Consider the following 27,306-nt stretch of genomic DNA (forward strand, 5'->3'; position numbering starts at 1 on the left):
ATCCTGAGTTGAGGTGTGAACCAGGGTTTGTTGTTGTTGTATGTGCAGAAGGTCCTGGTCTGCACACACATGTCCTCACAGAAGCTGATGTAAGATGTCACAGTGTCAGTCAGTTCATCTAGGTCTGATGCAGCTTCAAAAACCCTCCAATCAGAGCAGTCAAAGCAGTCCTGTAACTCCTCCTCCTCTGTCCACCTCTTTACAGTCCTTACTACAGGTTTAGCAGATTTAAACTTCTGCCTGTAGGTCAGGATGAGATGAATCAGACAGTGATCAGAGAGCCCCAAAGCTGCACGGGGAACAGAGTGATATGAATCCTTTATTACAGTGTAGCAGTGGTCCAGTGTGTTAGCACCCCTGGTGGGGCACTTTATATGTTGTCTGTATTTAGGGAGTTCGTGGGTTAGATTTGCTCTGTTAAAATCCTCTAGAATGATTAGCAAAGAGTCAGGATGTTGTTTCTCCACGTCTGTTATCTGGTCGACCAGGTGCTGTAACGCCTCTGTTACACAAGCCTGAGGTGGGATGTAAACACAGACCATGACAAATGAGGAGAACTCCCGCGGAGAATAAAACGGTTTACAGTTTATAAAAAAACTCTCCAGATTAGGGCTACACGTCTGCTTCAACACTGTGACATCTGTACACCAACCTTGGTTAATGTAAAAGCATATTCCACCGCCCCTCGTCTTCCCACAGCTCTTTTACGTGGTCCGCTCTGACGAGCTGAAAGTCCGGTAGATGTAAAGAGCTGTCCAGGATGAGTTCACTGAGCCAGGTTTCAGTAAAACACAGGGCGGCGGATCTGCAAAAGTCTGAGTTTCTGGTGTTTAGGAGCAGCAGTTCATCCATTTTATTTGCCAGTGAGCGGACATTCGCCAGGTGAATGGATGGAAGCGCAGTGCGTAATCCCCGCTGCCTCAGATTACTGCTCGTTTACCCCGTCTGCGTCTGCGGCGTCTCCTGCAAATTCCATAGAGAGCTGCTGCTCCTCCGGTGAGAATCTCCGCATAACTTTCTGGTTCAATGAGAACCGGTGAAAAAAGACCAGCAGAGGACTGTCCAACTTGTAATAGTTCTTCTCTGGTGAAAGAGACCAGAGAAGGGGAGCAAGACACAACACAACAACTACGAGAGAGCGCAGTACCGAGGCAACCATCCGCGGCGCCATCAAAATGGTTGCTAAGCAGCTAACCTCATACATGGAACAGCATGATTTTTATGATAAATATCAATCTGGTTTTAGATCAATCCACTGAAACTAATCTGAAAGTTTCTAGTGACGTGATGATGTCACTGACTCTGGTCGTTACACAGTTTTAGTTTGACTTGATCTGATGCTGCCTTTGATACAGTAGATCATAGTATACTGGTTGATCCACTTACATCTGAGATGGTTTTCTGGTGCTGTTCTCCAATGGTTTACATCTTATATTAATAGAAGAACCTTTAATGTTACTATTAATGATGTAATGTCTAATATGTCCAACCTGTCATGTGGAGTAGCCCAGGGCTCTGTTCTGGTTCCTGTTTAGTTTTTATTGTATCTGATGCCTCTTGGTCGTTGATCCATGGTTTTAAAAATATATCTAATCATTTTTATGCTGATGATATCCAGTTGTACTGTTCCTTTAATGACTCAGCGTTTCACTTTTTATCAGAGATCTTAGACTGTATATCCTGTATCAAAAACTGTCTGTCATCAAATGATCTCCAGATAAATTCTAATAAAACATAAACTCTGATCATCTGATAAAAACATCCTCTCATTAAAAAGTCTCTTGGTGATCTGGGCTCATCTGTTAAAACCAGCCTCAGAAACCTTGGGGTTGTTATTGATCAGTCCATGTCTTTGGAGGGACATTGTCGTCAATTGACTAAAAACTGTTTTTACCACCTGAGAAATATCTCTAAAGTGAGGTATTTATTATTAAAATCAGATCTAGAACTGGTCATACATGCATTTATATCATCTCGTATTGACTACTGTAATTCTGTTTTTACATGTTTTAATAAGTCGACCCTAAACAGACTCCAGATCGTTCAGAAGCTGCTGTCAGACTTTTAACTGGTGCTTCTAGAACATCCCACATCACCACCATTCTAGCTACTCTGCACTGGTTCTAGTTAAGTTTCACATAGAATATAAAATATTAGTTCTCACGTTCTGAGCATTACATGGTCAGGCCCCTAAATATATCTCAGACTTGTTGTACCCCTACTCATCAGGGCGATGCCTTCAGTCTTCAGACCAGGGTCTCCTAAAGACCCCAAAAACTACATTTAAAACCAGAGGAGACCTGGTGTTCCAGACTCTGGAATAACCTGCACCAGTCTCTCAGGGAGCTCAACTGTGTGGTTACTTTTAAAAACTGTTGAAGACTTTACTTTACAGTAAAGCTTTTAGTTACTGGATTTTAATTATTATTCATCCTTTAATGTTGCTGTTCTTATGATATTTATGCACTATTGTTTTATTATTCTATTGTGTTGCACTTTTACCACAACTCTGTACAGCACTTTGTGATTTTATCTGTAAAAAGCATTTTATAAATAAACTAATGAATTAATTACTTACTCTACCTCATTACGGCCACATAACAAAAACACTAAAAATGTTCAGCCCCCCAAATAAAAAGAAAATTAATATCACAGAAAAACACAAACATACAGAAGAAAATGGTAACAATACACACACCTCATTACACAGGAAAAAGCTAATTTACCCAAATTCATCATCATCAAACTCAAAATAATAAAATCTATAATATTTGATAGTAAATTAACTTGGTCTAAACACATTGAAAACATAATAAAAACAATAGGTGGAACTGTATCAATGATAAGGAGATGCTCAGGTTTCCTACCTTTAAATGCAAGAGGAAGTGTCATCAATAATTTGGTTTTATTAAATTATTGAGGGGGGGGGGGGGGGTTGCCACAACACACACAGTCAAACTGTAAATTGTGCAGAATAAGGCAACACGATGTCTACTACGTTTTCTATATCAAACCAGTATAAATCACTAACGCTTTGATGGTTAAAGGTAAATAACAGACTTAATGTCTCATTACTTGTTTTTATTAGAAACATTTCTGCAACTCAACAGCCAAAGGTTTTATTTAAACAATTGTCTTTTGGTTCTGATGAACACATATAGAAAAGCAAATACTATAATAAGATGAAAGTACTGTAATGTACAGGGTCATGTGACATTGAATGCTGTTCCACAACAAATTATTCAAGAAAATAACAAATTTAGATTTAAAAAAACTGCTGAAAGAACATTTATTAACAAAACAGCTTTAGGTGCTTAACTCATTCAGTGCCAGCCATTTTTGAGCATTTTGACTGATTTTAAAGACCCACAGAATATTTTCTACTATGACTATCTAAAATCTGACACCAGATTCTGAAAGATTGAAGCCTCTACTGTCATCCAAAAAAAAAAAAATGTTTCTGGCTCGTTCCGTTCTTTTGTAATCAGCCGTTGAATAGAGCAAGTTTTACACAAATCTTCAGTTTCAGAGCAAAAAGCTGAAAAAAAGCCTTTTTGTAAAAAAAGAAAAAAAAAAAACGGGCTTTTGATGGCAAAATTATTATTTATCTCTGTGTCAGATTTGAATGGATTTCTTACTGTATTTTGGCGTTCCTCCAACTTTCTCTCCCGTCTGTACACACATAACTTCTTCCTCCTCCTGGTCATGCAGAGGGTCACTGCTTACCCCGTTTTTTTATGGTTTTATCTCACAATCGCCACATTATCCATGAATTCCACACTTGCTCTGGTCGGAGTGTGCGCTGCTGGGAACGTCAGCTAGCTATTGGATGTGGACTAGCCTCAGCTAATGGAGATATAAATAAACAAATAAACAGTCCCACTTATAGAATAGGATTCAAAGTCTTTGTCTGTTTGTCAACGTTTTTACACTCTTTTAACAGTGAATAATAACATAACATAACATAACATAACATAACATAACATAACATAACATAACATAACATAACATAACATAACCACTAGAGCAGACATGGGCTCGTCTATAAACAGTCACATTCAGAATCAGAATCAGAATCAGAATCAGAATCATCTTTATTGGCCAAGTGTATGTTGTACACACGAGGAATTTGACTCGGTCAACTGTGCTCTCTCCAATAGTGAAAACATTCAATAATAAACAATCAACTAGAAGAGATGATAATAAGTATAAACATAAGTATAAATATAAACAGTAGTTAGACTAGAATGTGCAAATAACAAGATGATAATAATAATAATAATAATAATAATAATAATAATAATAATAATAATAATAACAATAGTATAAAAAAAATAAACAAATACAAAATAAAAATTAAAAAAAAATAAGATAAAAGAAGGAAAAAAAATAATAGAAAAGAAAGATAATAATAAAATATAATAATAAAAGGAAAATAGTGCAGTAGAGCATTGATAAGTAGTGCAGTAGAACATTTAAATTAAAGGTATGTACATGAACATTCTCAGTGTCAGATTGATCCAGGGTTGTTATGTTTGGTTCCAGGGTTTTTTCACAGAAACAGGACTGACACTCTTTGACTGTTCAGTGTTGATCAGAGTGACAGCCTGGGGGAAGAAACTGTTTTTATGGCGGGTTGTTTTGGCGTACAGTGATCTGTAGCGTCTGCCAGAGGGGAGGAGTTTAAACAGATTGTGTGCAGGGTGGGAGGGGTCTGCAGTGATGCTACCTGCCCGTTTCCTGACCCTGGACAGGTATAAGTCTTGGATGGAGGGCAGATCAACACCAATGATCTTTTCTACAGTCCTGACTATCCTTTGTAGTCTGTGTCTGTCTAGTTTGGTTGAAGATCCAAACCAGACAGTGATGGAGGTGCACAGAACAGACTGAATGATGGAGGTGTAGAACATGATCAGCAGCTCCTGGGGCAGGTTGAACTTCCTCAGCTGACGCAGGAAGTACATCCTCTGCTGTGCCTTTTTCCTGGTTGAGTCTATGTGGGAGGTCCACTTCAGGTCCTGTGAGATTGTGGATCCCAGGAACCTGAAGGAGTCCATGGTAGACACTGTGCTGTTCAGAATGGTAAGGTGGGGGGAGTGGGGGGGGATTTCTCCTGAAGTCCACTGTCATCTCCACAGTCTTGAACGGGTTCAGTTCCAGATGGTTCTGACTGCACCAAAGAGCCAGCTGTTCCACCTCCCGTCTGAAGGCAGACTCGTCCCCATCCCGGATGAGACCGATGACGGTGGTGTCATCTGCAAACTTCAGGAGTTTCACAGAGGGGTCCCCTGAGGTGCAGTCATTGGTGTAGAGGGAGAATAGCAGTGGGGAGAGAACACACCCCTGGGGGGCGCCAGTGCTGAGTGACCGGGTGCCAGATGTGATGCTTCCCAGCCTTACTTGCTGCTTCCTGTCAGTCAGGAAGTTGGTGATCCACTGACAGGTGGAGGCCGGCACTGTGAGCTGGGTGAGTTTCTGGTGAAGGATGTCCAGGATGATGGTGTTGAACGCAGAGCTGAAATCCACAAACAGGATCCTAGCGTAGGTCCCTGGGGAGTCGAGGTGGTGCAGGATGTAGTTCAGACCAATGTTGACTGCATCCTCTACTGACCTGTTTGCCCGATAGGCAAACTGCAGGGGGTCCAGCAGGGGTCCTGTGATCTTTTTCAGGTGGCTCAGAACCAGCCTCTCAAAGGACTTCATGACTACAGACGTCAGAGCAATGGGTCGATAGTCATTAAGTCCTGTGATGGCAGGTTTCTTGGGGACTGGGATGATGCTGGAACTTTTGAAGCAGGAGGTACTTCACACAGCTCCAGTGATGTGTTGAAGATCCGTGTGAAGATGGGGGCCAGCTGCTCAGCACAGGCTTTCAGGCAGGAGGGAGATACTCCGTCTGGTCCTGGAGCCTTTTTGATCTTTTGTTTTTTGAAAAGCTGGCACACATCTCTTTCATTGATCTTCAGGGCAGGTGGGGGGACAGAGGGTGAGGTAGGGGGGGAAGTAGGGGGAGCAGGAAGGGCAGAGTCCAGGTGATGGGCTGATGCTAATGAACTGGGGGGTGGGTGTGAAAACCTGCAGTAGAAGCTGTTCAGGTCTCTAGCTAGTCTTTTGTTACCAGTAGGGTGGGGGGAGGGTTTCCTATAGTTGGTAACTTCATGCAGGCTTTTCCACACTGCAGAGGGATCTTTGTTTGAGAAGCTTTGTTTTAGCTTCTCAGTGTAGCACCTCTTGGCTACTCTGATCTCCTTGGTTAGTGTGTACTTAGTCTGCTTAACAGGACCCAGTCCCCACTCCTGTAGGCTTCCTCCTTAGCCTGACTCAGCATCCTGAGTTGAGGTGTGAACCAGGGTTTGTTGTTGTTGTATGTGCAGAAGGTCCTGGTCTGCACACACATGTCCTCACAGAAGCTGATGTAAGATGTCACAGTGTCAGTCAGTTCATCTAAGTCTGATGCAGCTTCAAAAACACTCCAATCAGTGCAGTCAAAGCAGTCCTGTAACTCCTCCCCCTCTGTCCACCTCTTTACAGTCCTTACTACAGGTTTAGCAGATTTAAACTTCTGCCTGTAGGTCAGGATGAGGTGAATCAGACAGTGATCAGAGAGCCCCAAAGCTGCACGGGGAACAGAGTGATATGAATCCTTTATTACAGTGTAGCAGTGGTCCAGTGTGTTAGCACCCCTGGTGGGACACTTTATATGTTGTCTGTATTTAGGGAGTTCGTGGGTTAGATTTGCTCTGTTAAAATCCCCGAGAATGATTAGCAAAGAGTCGGGATGTTTTTTCTCCACGTCTGCTATCTGGTCGACCAGGTGCTGTAACGCCTCTGTTACACAAGCCTGAGGTGGGATGTAAACACAGACCATAACAAACGAGGAGAACTCCCGTGGAGAATAAAACGGTTTACAGTTTATGAAAAAACTCTCCAGATTAGGGCTACACGTCTGTTTCAACACTGTAACATCTGTACACCAACCTTGGTTAATGTAAAAGCATATTCCACCGCCCCTCGTCTTCCCACAGCTCTTTTACGCGGTCCGCTCTGAGGAGCTGAAAGTCTGGTAGATGTAGAGAGCTGTCCAGGATGAGTTCACTGAGCCAGGTTTCAGTAAAACACAGGGCGGCGGATCTGCAAAAGTCCGAGTTTCTGGTGTTTAGGAGCAGCAGTTCATCCATTTTATTTACCAGTGAGCGGACATTCGCCAGGTGAATGGATGGGAGCGCAGTGCATAATCCCCGCTGTCTCAGTTTGACGAGCGCGCCTGCTCGTTTACCCCGTCTGCATCTACGGCGTCTCCTGCAAATTCCATAGAGAGCTGCTGCTCCTCCGGTGAGAATCTCTGCATAACTTTCTGGTTCAATGAGAACCGGTGAAAAAAGATCAGCAGAGGACTGTCCAACTTGTAATAGTTCTTCTCTGGTGAAAGAGACCAGAGAAGGGGAGCAATAAACTACAAAAATAAAGAAAAACACAACAACTACGAGAGAGCGCAGTACCGAGGCGACCATCCGCGGCGCCATCTTAGACCTTAGAGTCACTGTTATATTATCAATAAACAGGAAGAGATTGATCACCTTTATAATAAGTGCTGACTAGGCACTAGGAGTGAGGTCTAAGGCCAACACATGATGACCTGATAATAATGGATCATGTTTTTCTGCAGTCAGTGTCTTCTCCTCGTTCTTCTCTCTCTGCTCTGTTTCAGGTGAAGCTGATGATGTCACTTCCTGATCTGTGGTTCACGTCTCAACTAGTCTGGAACATTCTGATGTTCTATCTCTCTATCCTGTTCTGTTGGTCCTTCTGTCTACTAACCACAACCAGTCCACGCAGATGGCTGCCACCTCTGAACCTGGTTCTAACAGAGATTTATTCCTGTTAAAGGGAGTTGTTTCTCCCACTGTCACTAAATACTTGTTCATGTGGATGTTGTTGGTTTCTTTCTTATTATGAATTTGATATTTTGATAAGAGCATTGAGATGACTTTGTTGCAAATTGCGCTATACAAATAAAGTTGAATTGAACAGTGAACAATAGTGAGTAGTGAGTTATTGTTCCAGTGTCACGTTACGTTTTAAATGAGTCGCGCTTTTGTCTGGTTTTAGTAATCATGGAAAATCATAACATGCACTCTCTGTTCCAGGGATCCTGCGCTCCTTCACCTCCCAGTGATCACAAACCACTACAAGCACCAATAAAGTCATAACACCACTTTGATCAGTGTGTGATTCAGTGACTGTGAAGCATACCTTATATTCACCACTAATCATTCTAACGATGGTTAGCATCAGTGCTAACGACGTAGGTTTGATGATGCTTGTTAGCAGCAAAGCTAAGATGCTTCTCATCAAACACTAACAATGAAGGTGTGATGTCATCAGTTTAGTTAGAGATTATATTTGTTCTAGAGGATTTCACTAATCAATGATCTTATGTGATTGATCCAGGCTCTCAATCAATCAGTGGAAAGAGTATGACTGATATTTACAACATGTGGTAATAATAATTGTGTGCTGCCCCTGCTGGTAGGTGGTGTTACCATAGCAACTACTGGTACTGATAAATAACTAGTGATCATTGTTTAATAACATTAATAGCGACACACACACACACACAGTGTTACATGACCTCGTCAGGGAGAGAAAACGAGAACCACATGAGGAACAGAGAACAGAGGAGATGCTGAGACGGAGCCAGGACCAGGATGTCAGAGTCCATCGGGAGGAGAAGCAGCAGGAAGATGTTGCAGAACCTGATCAGGTGAGCAGAGGAGCCTCATGTGGCTCCAGAGCCAAAGACTCTCCTTGAGTAGATGTATGTTCCTCTGTTCTTTAAGATGTTCCTTTGTTTTTTAAGATGTTCCACTGTTCTTTAAATATTTTCTTTTGTCTTTTAAATATGTTCCTCTGTTCTTTAAGATGTTCCTCTGGTCTTTCAAGCTTCATCCATCACCTGATGATCGTTAGCTTTGATTAATACACACGTGTGTGTTTGTCTCAGATCATTTTAGTCAATATATTGCAGATTGATCCCACACTATTGGGTTTTACAGTGACCAGGACTTTCAATGCTACTGAAAAGAAAACATCTCATTATCAACAATTGGCCTTCCCCAACATGCCAGCTCAAGGATGTGTTCAATCTCACCAGGATGTTTATAGATCTGACTCTTCATCCTCCTTCTTATCCTCAATTACCAGCTGGACTTTTGCCTTCTGAACCATAACTTCTGACAGTATCAGAGGAGAGCAAAGTTTGTGTCTACGCCTTCTCTGGCCCCGCCCACCTGTCCTCCCTCCCGTCCATGCCCATGGAAGGTTCTGGAGGAGCGCCCACTGGCTGCTCCCCACGCCCCCTGGAGACTGGATACCCTCTCCGTCCAGCCCTCAATACCCCTGCCCAGATCCATCACCCTCCACCTCCTGGTTTTCCTGACTAAGTTTTTGTAACTGTTCTTTTCCTGGTTCTGTACTTTGTTCTCCTTGGAGGAATTCAGTTCGTAATCTGCTTTTTTCCCCTCACCTCTCTTTTTGTTGTTTTTCCCATTTTCCATCTAAATTCAGGGTTCCTTCAATGCTCTTGGTGACCCACAGTTCTCCCGTTATTTGTGACTGTTTTTCCATGTTCTCATTAGACGAGATGATACTGAAATGTTTGTAAAGCACTTTGTGGTTTTTACGTGTGAAAAGGACTCTATAAATAAAGTTCACTTACTTACTACTGTATATATATGTGTGTAGGAGATCACACCTGGAGGAGTGTTAGATAAGAAGAACCTGTGGGAAAGCTTTGGTGAGACCTTCCTCTGACCTGTAGGTGATTGTATCCACTCCTACAGTTTAAAGCTGCTGGGGACCAACCCTCACACCTTCATCCACTGCTGATGTCAGTGTGACCCCAAAGGTCTTTATGTTCTTCTACAGGACTCCAAATCCCACAATGCAATGCACAACAAAGTGTTTACGGAAGAGACAAAAACAAACCTGTGATCAGTAGTTTGTTGATGAGTAAGATCTGCCTTTGATGTATTGATCCATTTGTGATATCAAAGGAGATATTGATTGATCGTTTCCAGCAGCTTTAACGTTGTGTTAGCGCTGTTAGCCTGTTTTAGCAGCAATAATTAAAATTTAACAAATACCAAAATAAGATGAACAAAGAGAATAATAATATAAAACAAAACAATAACATTTGTTTGTGTATTGTTTTACTGTTGTAGTAACAGAAGGAACCAGCAGGTGGCAGCAAACACTGTGTGTGTTGTATTAAACATTACTACACCTTGATTCACAGATTATACAGAAAACGATGAGACGTAACAAACGGGAGCAAAGCTGCTCCTCAGTGACACGAACACATCACTTCAATTTGGATATTTTATCATAACTTTGGTTCTATTTGACATAGAAACATGATCTCAGTGGTGAATTATAGGTTTTCAGGATCAAGGAATTCAATAATATATCTTAAATTGCCATAAACTGTGCTCAAAGCAAAATCCAAATGGCCGCTATCCGTATGCAAATTTCAGTCTTCTCATAACTTTGGTTCTGTTTGATGTAGAAACATAATCTTTGTGGCAAAATGTTGTTTTTTCATATATATTTAATTCCTTGATCCTGAAAACCTATATTTCACCACTGAGATCATGTTTCTTTGTCAAATAGAACCAAAGTTAGGACAAAATATCCAAATTGGTAATACTGATGGTGGCCATCTTGGATTTCTTGATTCTGTGTGGATACCATTAAAATGGATTCAGAAAACTTAAAAACACCCATTAACACATATTTATTTTTTCTTCCAGACGTAAAACATCTCAGCTTCATATTGATACATATCTGATGGGTTAGATTAGCTTAATTAATCGTTAAAGCACCACCACCACCCACATCATCATCTTGATCACCTTCATCATCATCTTCATCTGATCACTTTCAATAAGAAAATAATGATTCAATGACTTTAATACACACACACACACATACACACTATGGGGGGTGGATCCATTCTAAACTCATACACACCAGTATGTGTGTAACTTTCATTAAACGTACCTAATGTCAGTAGTTAGATGTAGTAACAGGTGTGAGTGAAGCTATAGTGATCAGGTGACCTTCACTATGTAACACTGTCTACGTGACATGTAAACACCAAATTATTAGGCACTTACGTGTGCAGGTGTGTACACACGTGTGTAAGTCAGTAAGTGTGTGTGTGTGTTGTATTCTGTCCAATCACAGCAATGATCTGACTCAGAGCGTAACACTACAGTCACTACCACTCTATGGACGGGTGTAGTGACACAGACTGTAACCAGACTAAATGGTGGTCTGTTATACACACACACACACACACACACACACACACACACACACACACACACACACACACACACAGTTGACTTCAGCAGGCTGAGACTCCCTGACCTTTGACCTTTGAGATGAATTGATTCTCAGTGTCACACACTACATAGGAATAACACACACTTTGTATTTGTGTTGTTTTTTAAAAACTGTTGATGTTAATGTTACAGAATGTGGTTTAACAATAAATAACGTAATGTCCTTCCCGTGCTTCTCATCATCTAACCTTCATGAGTTTCTTCTTCATCTTTTCTTGAACTGAACCCTCTCGCCTTACGATTAAAGTCTTTGCGTTCATCATCTTGACATTTGCGTTGAATCAGACCCTTCTCAAACACAGAGGCGATCTTAGTCAGCGGCTTCTCGGCCGCTTCTTTCAGCTTCCTGGCGTTGAAGCGTGGGCTGTAGAGCAGCAGCGGTAAGCGGTTGATGAAGGATGGAGGCTCTGCCTGCGGCTCCTTGGTGGCGTTCTTCTCCTTCTCGCTATCATTCCCGTAGGCGTTGATCTGGGACATGATTCGCTCCTTAGTGGAGAACATCCCGAACAGAAGTGCGTCCCACATCTTCAGAGCCTTGGCAGTGCTTTGCTTCTTCACAAGCTCCTGATTAGCCTCGTCAGCAGCCGCCGCCTCAGCTTTAGGCTCCGCCTCCTCTGGAAACGTGGGATGGTCACACTCCACCACCATGTGCTTCTTTAGCTGCGACCACCCACTGAGTTTGGCCTTCAAGCCTTTGGGTTTGTGAGCTCCTGAGGAGGAGGTTGGCTCTGCTCCGGGCTTCTCGTCAACAGTCAAAGATGCAGTCGATGTCACGGACCCGGTGGAGGCTCGGCCGCCGCTGGTCCTCGCTGGAGATGGCTGAGATGTTTCTGGGTGTGGTGATGGAGCTTTGAGTGAGACTGAGGCCTGAGGCAGAGAGGCAGGGTCAGTCACAGCAGGCGAGAGCGCGGGCACGTTCACATCATTACCTGTTAGAATGTTAGCAGGAGTGTTAGCGCACTGGGAGGCGCAGCCAGCTTCCTCTACTTGGGCCTCTAAGGAATGAGCAGGAGGAGCTTCACGTTCAGGTCCCTCACTATACCTGCTTCTGTGGGACTTCCTCCTCTCTGGGACTGAAATGTTTGCTAACTTGTTCTCTTTCTCGAAGAAAGAGTTTGAGGTTGGCGGAGCGTTCAGAGGTTCCTTAGCCGTGCTGTGATTGGCTATAGGGTGAGGCTCTGATGGATCTGGAACAGGTAAAGAGTTCTTTGGATCTACTGAACTGTTTCTAAGATGTTTAATACCTGTGGGATCTTCTGTTCTGGGTTTAATGGGTGGAACCAGAGACTTATCTCTCTCCTCGGTTTTGTTCATTAAATGTTCCGTAGAAAGAGTTTCTGGGTCTGTGGTACTCAGTGTGGAGCGTGAAGTCACATGGTTTTTAGACTCTTTCCTAAAGAGTGAAATCAGAGACTTCTCTCTGTCCTCTGATAGATCTGGAACACTTTTAGTTTGAGGCTTTTCTGGATGTTTCCTGCTGTTTTTAATGACTGTAACTGGAGGCTTTTGTGACGAGTGTTTGGGTTCTTCTAAAGTAACAGTAAAGGATGCGTTTAAAGGGTCCTCTGTATTGGTTTTAAAGGGTGTAATCGGGGGGTTCTGGGGGTCCTCTGTCCTGGTTTTAAAGGGTGTAATCTGGGGGTTCTGGGGGTCCTCTGTCCTAGTTTTAAAGGGTGTAATCGGGGGGTTCTGGGGGTCCTCTGTCCTGGTTTTAAAGGGTGTAATCAGAGGGTTCTTCTGGTGTTCTGAGTCTTTTGTACAATGTTTGATGGATGTAACTAAAGGATCTTCTGTCCTACTTTTACTGCTTGTAATTAAAGTGTTTTTGAGGTTGTCTGTATCTTGTCTTTCTTTATCAGGTGTATTGCCATTGTTTTGAGATTCTTCTGTCCTGGTTTTTAAAGGTGTAGTTAAATTATTTTGTATCATTTGGGAGTTTTTAATCTGTATGTTTAAAGTGTTTTCGGGGTCTTTTGCAGCCAGCATGGAGTCTCTTGTTTCTGGTGAAGGGTTTGAGGGCTCAGGGCTTTGAGGGGACATACAAATCTGCTCTCTTTGATCTGCTAAAGGAATAGCTCTTGCAGTGGCCCAAGGTCTGGTTGGACTCATTGAGGGTTCACGGATGGGTTGCAGGTTATCAAAAGCAGCGTGTGAGGGGCATGGGGGGTCAGTTTGTGAACGGGGTTGGACTTTGGAGCTCTGAGAGGCTGACTGTGTCAAAGGTGGAGATGTGAACATGTTCTTGGTCCTTGATGATGGACTGACTGAGGGAGAATGGTTCATCAAGCGGTTCTGGTCTTCCCTCCAGGGTGGTCCTGGTCTGAGGGGAGGAAGCCTCACTGTGGGGCTCCATGTTGGTCTAAAGGGTTGGCTGCTGCTGTGTTTGACATCAGAGGTTCCCCTGGCTCTGATTGGCTGCTGTGTACCTGCAGAGATGGAGGGTGTTTGAGGGTCTACGCGTACGTCCTCAGATGAAGCCAATGGCTTGTTGATGGGTTTGATTGGCAGCAGAACGTCAAGAGTGTGAAAGGAAGAGGAAACATTGTGGAATTGTTTGACCCTGTGTTCACTGAAGCTCCAGATGTTCTCTGAGTTCTCTCTCTGGGGTTCTACCTCAGCAAGGACCTTCTCCGAGGTCAAAGAGCAGCTCCACTGATCTCTGCTGTGATGTTCCTCACCTGCTGAAGCTTTGTGGACTTTTGCAATGGATTGGTCCCGTGTGTCCTGCGGAGAGGTTTCCTTTAATAATCCATCTTTTAAGTCCGTGTCGGATGTTTGACGTGACGGTGTTACGATGCCGACAGGTTGAGCCTCCTCTCCATCGTCTTGCCCTGGATGTAAACCCTGGAGGTATCTCAGATCTTCTGACAGCAGTTTGTCAGTCTTAAATTCACCTAATTGGTCCATACATTGATCTGTTATGTCAAGAAAGGCTTCATAGACCTTCTGGGGTTTGGGGCTGTGACGGGAGGTCCTGATTCCTCCGTGAGCCACATACTGAGTCGGAGTGAGTCCGTAATAGGTGGAACGGGATTTTGGCTTTGAATTCAGCATCTGCGTCTCTAACAGTGAGCTCAGAGACTTGCGAACATCGATCACAGGCGGCCGAAGGTTGGCCTCCTTCCGATTTGTCTGCACTGAAAGAAAGGAGGGAACCTTGGGCAGCAATGAAGCCTTGTTTGGTTCAGTTTGGATTTTCTGGATGTGGTCTTCATCTCCAGATCTGACCTCCATTTGTTTTGGTGAAGTCATCTCTTTGTGTGTGACCGCCGTGTTAGTAACACTCCGAAGATGACACAGCTGAGGTTTCTCTGAGGATCCTGAGGTCTGGATCAGGGTTTCCTGACTTTGATCAACACTGTCTTCAGATCTTTTTACATCTTGTGAAGAAATAAAAACTGGGCTTACAGCAAGCAAGTGTAGACTTGGTTTGGAGATTTCAACAAAAGGTGTAGAGACTCGAGTTGTTTTCAGTCCTCTGTTCTGGACTCTGGGAGCAGGCAGTGTTGGCTTAGTCTGGGTGGAGGCCTTGTTTGTTGGTCGAACTGTTGGTTCCTGGAAGGATGAAGGTAGACTTGGAAGATCCTGGAAGGATGGAGGTCTGGAGATCTCATAAAAGGTTGCCTTTGAGGTGTAAATCCTGGTCTGAGAAGCTTCAGACCTTCTGTCCTTCGTTGCATCAACCAGAGATATCTTGGAGGCAGTGATCTCTGAGGACACGTGGCTCAGGCCAAAGTTCCCATTCATGAGAAGCCCTGCAGTGCAGGATGAGGTCCGGCTCAGTCTGTTACAGAGTGTCTCCCTCTGGCTGAGCAGCACAGGAACAGCATGAGAGCCTGACAGCAGCACCGGTTTCAAAGGAACAACAGAGACTGGAGATGGTTGTGGATCTGAGAGAGTCAGACTGTGGGTGGAGATCTGAGGGCTGAGGTGGGACTTGGAGTCTGGAGAGACTGAGGTGTGGTTTGAAGCAGAAACCTGCTCAGGTGGAGAGAAAGAAAAAGCTTCATCAAAGATGGAGGAGGAGCATTCATAGAGTGGAGCGATCTGGTCCTCAGAGGTCCTGAGGGGGGGGCTGAAGGATATGTGGTGCTGGTATAAGAAGCTGAAGTCCTGGTTACAGATCATTGAGTCAGGAGAGCATGGAGGACTGGACTGGTCGCTGTGCTCCAGGTCAGTACTGGCCTCATCCACCGGGGACAGACACAAGCGGAAAGGGACGGGTGTCTGGGACAGACCCCCTTTCTTCTTACCTCTCTTCTTCAGCTTCTGCAGCCGTGCGTTGTCTTTGCCTGGCTTGGGCAGTAAAGGTGGAGCATAAGGGTGGGAGGAGTCACACTCCAGACCATTACTGTAGCTGAGCTCCATCAGCATGTTACACACCTGAAACACACACAACACAACAACACACAAACACAACACATCATCAGTATGGTAAAACGAACCTGTCTTACGATGGTGACTACGTGCTAAGCTAACCAAAACATGTGGGACTATTTGCTACATGCTAAGCTAACCCAAACACTGAAACTGCACTATGCAAAATATCCAATGACCTCCTTATGTCAGCAGACTCCGGACTCCTATCCATCTTCATTCTCCTCGACCTGAGTGCAGCTTTTGGCACCATCTCCCATTCCATCCTCCTCCATAGACTGGCATCCATTGGTTTATCAGGCAACGGACTGGTTTTCTTCATGTCTCTCTGGCCGCACTTAGTTCATTCAGTTAAAAACATTCACATCCCAGCCTTCTCCACTCTCCTCCGGCGTTCATCCAATTCATTGCTATGCGGATGACACCCACCCCCACCCTTCCTCCCACCTCCCTCTGTGATTGTCTACAGGAAAAAAAATTCTGGTTCTCATTCAACTTTCTCAAACTCAGTAGTGACAAAACTGAGGCTCTCCTCATTGGTTCCAAATCCACTTTCACAAAATCAAAAAGCTTCATCATTACATACATAATAATAATAATAATAATAATAATACATCAATTTTATGTAGCACTTTTTTAGACACTTTAAATAATCAAGGCATTATTCTTTCACTCCACTCTTAGTGGTGGTAAGCTACTATTGTAGCCACAGCTGCCCTGGGGCTGACTGATGGAGGTGAGGCTGCCATAGTGCGCCATCTGCCCCTCCGACCACCACCACCACTCACACACTACATTCATACTAGGCAGTGTAGGTGAAGTTCCTTGCCCAAGGACACAATGACAGATACCACAGCAGTGACTGTCCCCCACTGTGGCCCCTGGAATTCTCAGTGATCTCCATCATCTACTGACCAGAACCAGACCTGCTTAGCATCACAGATCTAACCAGATCAGCCAATGAAAGTCTGGGTGTCGTCCTCGACGGCACTCTTTAATTCCAAACCCACATCAATAACATCACTCGGCCTGCATATTTCCATCTTCGAAACATCAACCGCCTCCGTCCCTCCCTCACCTCATCCAGCACCGCCATCCTGGTCTACTCTCTGGTCACCTCCCGTCTGGATTACTGTAACTCCCTTCCCTTAGGTCTCCCCCAAAAGTCCTTACATAAACTACAACTGGTTCAGAATGCTGCAGTCCGGATCATCACCAGAACACCTTTTATCCACCACATCACACCTGTTCTCCAACAACTCCACTGGCTCCCAATGACACACCACATTGTTTACAAAACTCTCCTTCCAACCTTCAAGGCCCTCCATAACCACGCCCCTCCGTATGTCACTGAACTCCTCCACATAAACACAATCGGACCCTCAGATCATCTTCCTCTCTCAGCATCCTCCTGTCCGCATGATCACCATGGGGTCCAGAACCTTCAGACTATTGAATGGGGAAATATAAGCATGAGAAATGTCAAGTGTGGCATGTGGTGTGAGAATGCGTCAAATTGCGTGACTGTCACACTCAAAGCGTGAAGCTTGGCAGCTCTGTAGTATGTAGATCCTTCCTAATCTCAGAGAAAGAAGCACATTTTCCATCTGAAATATGTTTTCTTCTTCCTTAACTGGAAAGATTCACATGTGTGGAAGCAATGTGATTTAATTATACTTCCTTCGTAAATGTTTCCTAGTTTTGAGGTAAACGTATAAATGATGTCTGTCAACTTAAATGTGTGGATGCTGATGCTGTGTGTGTTTTTTACAGATGGGGGCGCTGTGAGGATCTGCGAGGCTGCTGATGGAGTCCTCTGTTATATTCTTTAGGTTACATTTAGCGGAGCTACACCTTTAAGCTAGAGCTTCCCTGTTCTTTGAAACAAGCATCACAGCCACATTAAAGTTGCTGATTGAAAGCAATGCTAGTGTGTGATTTACTGCTCTTCGTCACCTTTATTTCCAGCGCACGGGTTTGTTTCTCTGAGCTGGACTAGTTTAACCCGGGCTTACATGGAGGAACCACGACAGGCGCGCTCATTAGCACATCCCTCAGCTCCTAATTGGGTCCTGAAGATTCAAGAAGTGTCCGTTGGAAATAGAAAGGCATGTAAATCCAGGGCTAAGGCGGCGCTACTTTGAAACCCTGACAGATGGAAAAGTCCCTCAAGGAGATTTAAAAATGACCTCAGCAGGAAATCAAATCTGAGCAAGAGGGGAGTTAGAGCTGAGATCATCCTGTCAGAAGGTTCCTGAAGCTTTTTAACAAACATTCAACCATTTTAAACAGTGAGGCTGCCTCACCAACCACATGCTAACATGCTAATATGCTAACACGGAGCCACATTTCCATTCCACTCCATTGTCCTTTACACTTCACTTAGCAAAATATTGAACAAAAAAAAACAAAAAAGAGCCTAAATACAGTTTAAACTAAATATGACAACAATAGACTAAATAGGACCAAAAAGAATAAAACACAACAAAAGAGAATAACAACCACTAAAAACAGAGTAAAAAAAAATGATGAAAGAGATTGATGACATCAATACTTTAAATCCAAACAAAGGACTTAAAGTGCAGCTTGAGGACAAATCAGAATCTCAGTGGATGTTATAACTTTACAAACTAGGTCTAGGAAGTGGTCCTAGACAAGCCCCTGAGCTCCAGAAACCATCTCAGATCCTACAGGAAACAAATCAGACATAACTTTAAATACGACCTACGGGAAAGTCACGACCTGGGTGGGGGGGGGGGGGGGGGGGGGGATGGTGTATTCTCTATAATGGTTTAAATGCTGCAGAAACAAACATGTGGAGCTGAAGGACGAGACTCTCTGAGGTCCTGAAAAGGTCGGAGTCTAATTTTAGATTTGAGTCTCTGTCCTGACAGCTGCTGCTTCAGACCACGTCATGTGACCTCGCCTTGGATTACAGGTTCTCAGTGTGTGACACAAAGTGTGTCACAGCCATTTCCTCAAAAAACACAGCACAAGACTTAAAATACACTAGACAAAAACACAAAGAAATACCAAAAACAAACACAATGTTAAAAAACAAACACAACATGACAAGAAACAACAAGAGACACAATTTGACGACACATGATAAACACAATAAGGGCCTGTTCTCTGAAGCTGGATCAATATATCCTAGATAAATGTATCCTGATATCTCAGCGTTTAATTCACCAAACCAAACATTGTAATCACAATCACAAAGAAACTGGAGATCAACTTATGTCACTATTGAAGAATAATTAAAAATATGAAGAATTAAAATTCATAAGTCAGACCAAAAACAAGAGAAATATCAGCACATTTGTCATTTCTCTACTTCATGTCAGTGTGATTAAATACAACAGTCACTTATTTATAAATCTTCAGAATCAGAATCAGATCCTTTATTAATCTCATTACAGCCACTAAAAAAATCACAAATAAAAGAATAAAACCTTTAACAAAGACGAAATAAAGAATAAACATTAAATAAGTGTATAATTAAGTAAAAGACTGTTAAAAATAAGGATCAGATACACACACATTACAGTAGTAAAAATAAAGTAAGATTAATAATAATAATAATAATAATAATAATAATCAAACACAAATTATACACATATGATTTAAATATTCCCAACAATCAAGCTGTGAGGTCACAGTGATGAATTATACAGTTTGATCTCCACAGACAGGAATGATTTCCTGTGGTGTTCTGTGGAGCACCATGGTTGGATTGGCCTGGTGCTGAAGGTTCTAAAGGTGCTGAAGGTTCTAAAGGTTCTAAAGGTGCTGAAGGTTCTAAAGGTGCTGAAGGTGCTGAAGGTTCTAAAGGTTCTAAAGGTTCTAAAGGTGCTGAAGGTGCTGAAGGTTCTAAAGGTTCTAAAGGTGCTGAAGGTTCTAAAGGTTCTAAAGGTTCTAAAGGTGCTGAAGGTTCTAAAGGTTCTAAAGGTACTGAAGGTTACAAAGGTGCTGAAGGTTCTAAAGGTGCTGAAGGTGCTAAAGGTTTTAAAGGTGCTGAAGGTTCTAAAGGTGCTGAAGGTGCTGAAGGTTCTAAAGGTGCTGAAGGTGCTTCTGTGACTGACCAGCACATCATGGAGTGGGTGGGACTCATTGACCAAGATGGTCTTCACCTTAGACAGGCTCCTCCTCTCTGTCACCACTGTCAGAGAGTCCAGTTTAATCCATAACGTCACTGACTGAGTCTGTAGAGTCTGTAGGTGTCTGTGACCCTCAGTCTGTTCCTCCAGCAAACAACAGTGTAGAGGATCACACTCACCACCACTAACTCATTAAACATCCTCAGTGTTTTTCTGCAGATGTTGAAGGACCTCAGCGTCTCAGAAAATAGAGGAAGCTTTGGTCCTTCCTGTAGAGGGAGTCAGTGTTCCTCCCCTAGTCCAGTTTATTATCACCACTCCCAGGTATTTGTTCTCCTCCACAATGTCCACACTGACCTCCTGGATGGAGACAGGACTGACTGGTCTCTTGGTTCTCCTCAGGTCCACAATCAGCTCCTTGGTCTTTGTCACATTGAGCTGTAGATGGTTCAGCTCACTCCATGTGACAAATCTGTCCACAGCAGCCCTGTAGTCCACCTCATCCCCTCCCTGATACATCCAACCACTGCAGAGTCATCAGAGAACTTCTGGAGATGACAGGTTTCAGTGCAGTAGCTGAAGTCCATGGTGTAGGTGGTGAAGAGGAAGGAGAGAGGACAGACCCTTGAGGGGCCACAGTGTCTCAGACGTACATACTGTGGTCTGCTAGTTAAGTAGTCCCCAATCCAGGACACAATGGAGGAGTCCACCTGCATCTCTGACAGCTTCTCACCCAGTAGAACCAGACGGATGGTGTTAAAGAACATGACTCTCACAGTGCTCACCACCACGTCCAGGTGAGAGGAGACATGGTTGAACATGAAGGTGATGGTGTCCTCAACTCCAACCTTGGGCTGGTAGGCAAACTGTAGTGGGTCCAGGTGTGGTCTGATAGATGGTCAGAGCTGCACCAGGATAAGTCTCTCCAGGGTCTTCATGATGTGGGAGGTCAACGCAACCAGTCTGTAATCCTTGGAGCTGCTGGGACGTGATGTCTTTGGAACAGGAACCAGGCAGGAGGTCTTCCACAGCACACGGACCCTCTGCAGACTCAGGCACATGGTGAAGATGTGCTGGAATATTCCACAGAGCTGTGAAGCACAAACCTTCCGTACTCTGGGACAGACTCCATCAGGTCCTGCAGCTTTTCCAGCGTGAAGTTTCACCAGTTGTCTTTTCACCTGGTCAGCTGTGATGTTTATTGTGGAGAGAGCAGGCAGTGTGGGGGGGTCAGTACAGTCTAAAGGTGTGTGGGTGTTCAGGGAGCCAGAGGAGGAGATGAGATGATGGTTCACACAGAGGTGTGAAAGGTTAAGAGGAGGAGGATGATTGTGTTTGAGTGCAGACAGCAGAGGTGTGACTAGGGGTGACAGTAGGGGGTCCAGTAGACACAGTATCAAATCTGTTGAAGGTTGAAGAACAGATTTAGTTTGTGTGTCTGGTCCACACCACCGTCCAACCCTCTGTTGCTGGCTGACTTAAAGCCAGTGATGGTCCTCATCCCTTTCCAGATCTCTTTGGTGAAGTTTCTTCTCCAGCTTCCTGCCATACTCCACCTTAGCCTCTCTGATTGTCCCTTTAAGCCCCCCCTGTATTTATCTCACCTCCTCCCTATCACCATCTCTGAAAGTCCTCTTCTTATTGTTCAGGATGGCTTTGATGTCCTTTGTTACCCAGGGCTTATTGTTAGGGGAACATTTCACAGTCTGGGACAGTGGTGTCCACACAGAAGTTCAAATCATTTGTGATGCATTCTGTGAGGTCTCATTGTCTCAAACAACTCTAACCCTAACGAGTGGTTTTCAGTGAAATTTCCTTAAAATCCTACATTTCCCAGAATCCTTTGCGTACTGTTTACATGTTCAGTCATGGCGTCTTACACTGACGATGAGGAAGAGGAGCTGCTCTTGTTACTAGCTTTACAAAAGGTGGAATGTACGTCCATTAAATGCTTTAAGAGACGAGAAAGGGGAGTAAGCCATGTTAGTGAAGGACATGTGAAGTATGGACAAGTAGAAACACTTTCTGTACTTTCAAATGACGCTCCACTCCTTCTCCACCATGACACTCACCCATCAACGCTGAACAGAGGACGACAGTCGCTCGCAGAGTTTTGGCTTCTGGCTGTTCTGACATCAACTATGTCTACAATAGTCTCTGAGGTGAGTCATGGAAAATATTTCACTCACTTGTCGGTTTGTCCTGCAGTAGATCCTACTGAATAACCTGTTATTCGTCCCCTTATAAGTAATTCTTGAATATGTTTAATTTTCCTTGATTTATTCAATTCAATATTGCTTTATTTATCAAATGTTGGGGAAATTTTAAAAGAAACTTTTCGCTGCATGTAATTTGTTTATATTAGTTTCTATATTTCTCTTTGCTGAATTTGTTGTAAATGTGTTTTAAGTGAAATCATGATTATTTTCATTAAGTTTTTCCTAATTTTTTACCACAGGTGTACCAAGCAATATGGACGAATATGCAGCCTGAATATGTGGCTCCGCCCTCTGGACATCAGTGGACAGTCATTGCTCGTGACTTTTGGATTATTCTAGCCTTTTAGGTTTGTTATTTATCTACTTATAACTATGTATACATATCTATCATTAACCAACATTTTTTTTTCACGGTGGCACATGCGTACTATAATCTTCAATTTTTACACCAAAAGAAATGACCTGGAGCCTCATGTACAAAAGGTACGTACGCCCAAAAACATGCGTACGTCAAAAACCACAGCAAAATCCTGATGTTCAGAAACTGGAGTGGGCGTGGAAATGTGCTGTCTTTCACGTTAAGTCCTGAGGTGGCGTACGTACGTTTCTACATAGTTGATGCTTTAACGGTTAGGGTTAGGCCGTATCTGCTGGGGGTGGGGTTGGTGATTGACGTATCAGTACAGACTTCACTTTCATAAAGTCATATTTATCTGTTACACGTCCACAGCCTGTTTGATGATCAGGAGACAGAGACACACATTAATCCTGATGTACGCGACCAGAACCTCATTTTACCATTATTATTATTTATTGTTCTTCTTCTTATTATTATTTTTATTAGTAATAGTAGTAGTAGTATAGCATCGTAAGTGTTTTCCTTAATCCGCTATCCACTTCTTAACACACACACAGTCAAGCATTCAGTGAACTGTGCGTGTGTTAGGGTTTATATTAATTCTAGTATCTTCACTGTTGAATCATCTTCATCTCACATGTTGGTGTTGGTCTAAAATGTTTTAAAATCTCTTGTTTCCGGTGTTACTGGTGGTAAGAGCAGCTTTTTCTGATGACGCTGAGGTGAATCCTTGTGATGATCTCATTTTAATATGATTAACATATGTTAATGTGGGCGTGAACAGGGAGGGGACATATGTGCGCTCATATCCGCTTTAATTCAGATGTTCAAATGACAGGCGTGTGGATCCAGTCGTACTCAGATTTGAACATCTGAATGTTTTCTAGAGTACTCCTGTCTCTGGATTGAGACGTATGCTTTTTTCACACCATTTTATACACAAGTCTTTGTACATGAGGTCCCAAATCTAAAGTATGACTTTTAGTGTGTGTTGGACCAGACACATGCTGCACAAAGTGAAAAGAATCCATAAGAGACATCAGCTCAGCTGCCATAGGACAAGATGAATGATCAACATACAGATTAATACACTCTCCAGTTTAACGATAGATGACACAAACTCAGTGAATTCATCAAGAAATAAACGAGCAGGACCAGGAGGTCAGTAGATTAAAACACAGTCAAAAGCGTGTTTGTTTCCAATCTGTTTGCAGCCAAAAAAGTCCAGTTTTACAAGCGTCAAACCTCCTCCGTAACGCGTGAGCTGAGGAGTCCAAACACAGAGCAGTCTGGAGGGCACAGCTCATTAAGATAGAAGAACTCTTTCTCCCACTGCCAGGTTTCCATGAGGCGCATAACATCTAGCTCGTGGGACATTCAGGGTCCTTCAGGAGATGAGCTTTGTTGGATAGCGATCTCGGGTTCTGCGGGGACAGGCGTAGAGACAGAGCTATGGTACAGTGGCGAAAGCATCCGTAATCCACATCACGGTGCCGGCGTCTGTGAATCCACCACAATCCAGGCGATACCTGGCATCCAGAAGCCAGGGAGCCAATCCCAGGATTGGACCTCCAGTACTCTTTAATTTTCACCAGGAGTCAACCGCATCTATCTCGTTTTTTGGCACGCTTCCTCCACGGGACAGGGGAGCGCAGCAGGTCAGCAGGTACTGAAGCCAAGTGTGGAGGAAGTCTAGATGCTTGATCCTCAAAGTTGTAGTTTAGACACACCTCATAAGATTGATTAAGATCAATAAGTGCTTGACGGTCATACACTATTAACGCAGTGTGTGACTGGTGGCTACGTGCTAAGCTAACCTAACATGTGCAACTAGTTGTTACGTGCTAAGCTAACCCAAATATATGTGATTGGTTGCTACATGCTAAGCTAACCAAATATGTGTGACTGGTAGCTACGTGCTAAGCTAACCAAACATGTGTGACTGGTTTCTACGTGCTAAGCTAACCAAACATGTGGGACTGGTTTCTATGTGCTAAGCTAACCAAACATGTGGGACTGGTTGCTACGTGCTAAGCTAACCCAAACATGTGCGACTGGTGCTACATGTTAAACTAAGCCAAACATGTGTGACTGGTTGCTACGTGCTAAGCTAACCAAACATTTGGGACTGGTGGTTACGTGCTAAGCTAACCAAACATGTGTGACTGGTTCCTTTGTGCTAAGCTAACCAAACATCAGGGACTGGTGGCAAAAGGCTAATCTAACCAAACATGTTGGAATGGTTGCTACATGTTAAACTAAGCCAAACATGTGGGAATGGTGGCTACAAGCTAATCTAAACAAACACGTGGGACTGGTTGCTACGTGTTAGGCTAAGCCAAACATGTATGACTGGTTGCTACATGCTAAGCTAACCTAACATGTGGGACTGGTGGCTACTTGCTAAGCTAACCCAAACATGTGTCACTGGTTCTTATGTGCTAAGCTAACCAAACATGTGGGACTGGTGGTTACGTGCTAAGCTAATCAAACATCTGGGAGTGGTTGCTACATGCTAAGCCAAACATATATAACTTATTTCTACGTCTTAAGCAAACCAAATATGTGGGACTGGTGGTTACATGCTAAGCTAATCAAACATGGGAGTGGTTGGTACATGCTAAGCCAGACATGGGTAACTGGTTGCTACGTGCTTAGCTAAACAAACGTGTGACTGGTTGCTACGTGCTAAGCTAACCTAACAAGTGAGACTGGTGGCTACATGCTCAGCTAACCCAAACTAGTGTGACTGGTTGCTACACGCTAAACTAACCCAAACATGTGTGACTGGTTGCTACATGCTAAGCTAACCCAAACATATGTTACTGGTTGCTACGTGCTAAGCTAGCCCAAATATGTGTGACTGGTTGCTACGTGCTAATTAAGCAAACCCAAACATGTGTGACTGGTTGCTACATGCTAAGTTAACCCAAACATGTGTAATTGGTTGCTATGTGCTAAAATAACCAAACATGTGGGACTGGTGGCTATGTGCTAAGCTAACCAAACATGTGGGACTGGTGGCTACGTGCTAAGCTAACCAAACATGTGGGACTGGTGTCTACATGCTAAGCTAATCAAACATCTGGGACTGGTGGTTACGTGCTAAGCTAATCAAACATGTGGGAGTGGTTGCTACATGCTAAGGCAGACATGGGTAACTGGTTGCTACATGCTAAGCTAATCAAACATCTGGGACTGGTGGTTACGTGCTAAGCTAATCAAACATGTGGGAGTGGTTGCTACATGCTAAGGCAGACATGGGTAACTGGTTGCTACGTGCTTAGCTAACCAAACGTGTGACTGGTTGCTACGTGTTAAATTAACCCAAATATGTATGACTGGTTGCTACGTGCTAAGCTAACCCAAACATGTGTGAATGTTTGATACGTGCTAAGCTAAACCAAATATGTGCGACTGGTTGCTACGTGCTAAGCTAACCCAAACATGTGTAATTGGTTGCTATGTGCTAAGCAAACCAAACATGTGGGACTAGTGGTTACAGGCTAATCTAACCAAACATGTGGGACTGATTGCTACGTGCTAAGCTAACCCAAACATGCGTGACTGGTTGCTAAGTGCTAAGCTAACGCCAAACATGTGTGACTAGTTGCAACGTACTAAGCAAACCCAAACATGTGAGACTGGTGGCTACGTGTTAAGCTAACCAAACATGTGTGACTTATTGCTACGTGCTCAGCTAACCCAAACATGTGTGACTGGTTGCTACGTGCTAAGCTAACCCAAACATGTGACTGGTTACTACATGCTAAGCCAACCCAAACATGTGTAATTGGTTGCTACGTGCTAAGCTAACCCAAACATGTGACTGGTTACTACATGCTAAGCCAACCCAAACATGTGTAATTGGTTGCTATGTACTAAGCAAACCCAAACATGTGAGACTGGTTGCTATGTGCTCAGCTAACCGAAACATGTGTGACTGGTTGCTACATGCTAAGCTAACCTAAACATGTGTGACCGGTTGCTACATGCTAAGGTAACCCAACATGTGACACTGGTTGCTACATGCTATGCTAACCAAGCATGTGACACTAATTGCTACATGCCTTGCTAACCCAATCATGGTACGGAGGCGGGCATTAGGACCTTGGCTGCTGCTGCACACACACACTTAGCATTGTTGCTATGGAAATGCAATGACTTTGATAATGACGCTGGATTCTTGTTTGGTGTCGTTTAAAAAAATTATTGATTAAATGTTATTTAGAAACTGAACATGAATGTGCATTACACACACACACACACACACACACACACACACACACACACACACACACACACACAGTGTTTTACCTGCTCAGCTCTGTCTTGTTAATCCAGCTCAAACTCAGACTCTCCGTCAGCTAAAGCCTGAGAAACGACAACGAGCTGTTCTTAAAATAACATGAGGACCCCCCCCACCCCCCATCAGGTAGACCTCCATACACCCTGACATTCAAAATAAAAGCCTGACCTTCAGCCTTTGGAAAACATGCAATGGCCCCAAATAATTAGATCTTTAATTATTAGAACCCCCCCCCCCCCGTACATGCCCCCTCCCCGTCATAGACTGCGTTGCCAGGTGTGGCCTGCTGTGTCCGACCCTTATGAAATCATGAGGTGTGTGTCTGTGTGTGTGTGTGTGTGTGTGTGTGTGTGTGTGTGTGAGATACAGAATATTTTACATTGTTTTCATTTTTTCTTTAGTTTCTATTTTTGTTTCTAGATAAACCTGCTCTTTTCTCCTTGATAGTTTGTTGTTTTTTGTGATTATTTCAGTAAAATAAGCTGATGTTATGTGTTTGTGTTCAGTTGTTGGTTTGAAAGCTGAGGTTTTTCCT

General features: G+C 43.5%; 2 protein-coding genes across 3 annotated transcripts in view; one reads left to right on the forward strand and one right to left on the reverse strand.

The window, feature by feature from the left end:
- foxr1 (forkhead box R1) overlaps positions 1-9,443 on the forward strand; it is a 36,615-nt gene extending 27,172 nt beyond the window's left edge. The window contains exon 6 of the mRNA XM_028474518.1: positions 9,241-9,443. Coding sequence (XP_028330319.1) covers positions 9,241-9,443 — 203 coding nt within the window. The remainder of the gene's footprint in view (positions 1-9,240) is intronic.
- Positions 9,444-10,779: 1,336 nt separating this feature from the next.
- On the reverse strand, positions 10,780-26,969 carry LOC114457028 (uncharacterized). Of its 2 annotated transcripts, XM_028439090.1 has the most exons (3): positions 26,780-26,969; positions 12,338-15,791; positions 12,010-12,275 (listed from the first exon to the last, which is right to left on the reverse strand). In XM_028439090.1, exons 2-3 carry the CDS (start codon positions 15,780-15,782, stop codon positions 12,154-12,156), a joined length of 3,567 nt encoding a protein of 1,188 aa, XP_028294891.1. In that variant the 5' UTR covers positions 15,783-15,791; positions 26,780-26,969; the 3' UTR covers positions 12,010-12,153. The 2 variants fall into 2 exon arrangements, with proteins under 2 accessions (XP_028294890.1, XP_028294891.1); XM_028439089.1 differs by having other exon boundaries at positions 10,780-15,791.
- Between the last annotated feature and the right edge of the window lie 337 nt (positions 26,970-27,306).

This window comes from Gouania willdenowi, chromosome 3 (genome assembly GCF_900634775.1).
Source record: "Gouania willdenowi chromosome 3, fGouWil2.1, whole genome shotgun sequence".
Lineage (NCBI taxonomy): Eukaryota > Metazoa > Chordata > Actinopteri > Blenniiformes > Gobiesocidae > Gouania > Gouania willdenowi.

What these genes read in the sequence shown, in the direction of transcription:
- LOC114457028 (XM_028439089.1), bottom strand. Translation starts at nt 15,782, where the DNA reads ATGCTGATGGAGCTCAGCTACAGTAATGGTCTGGAGTGTGACTCCTCC.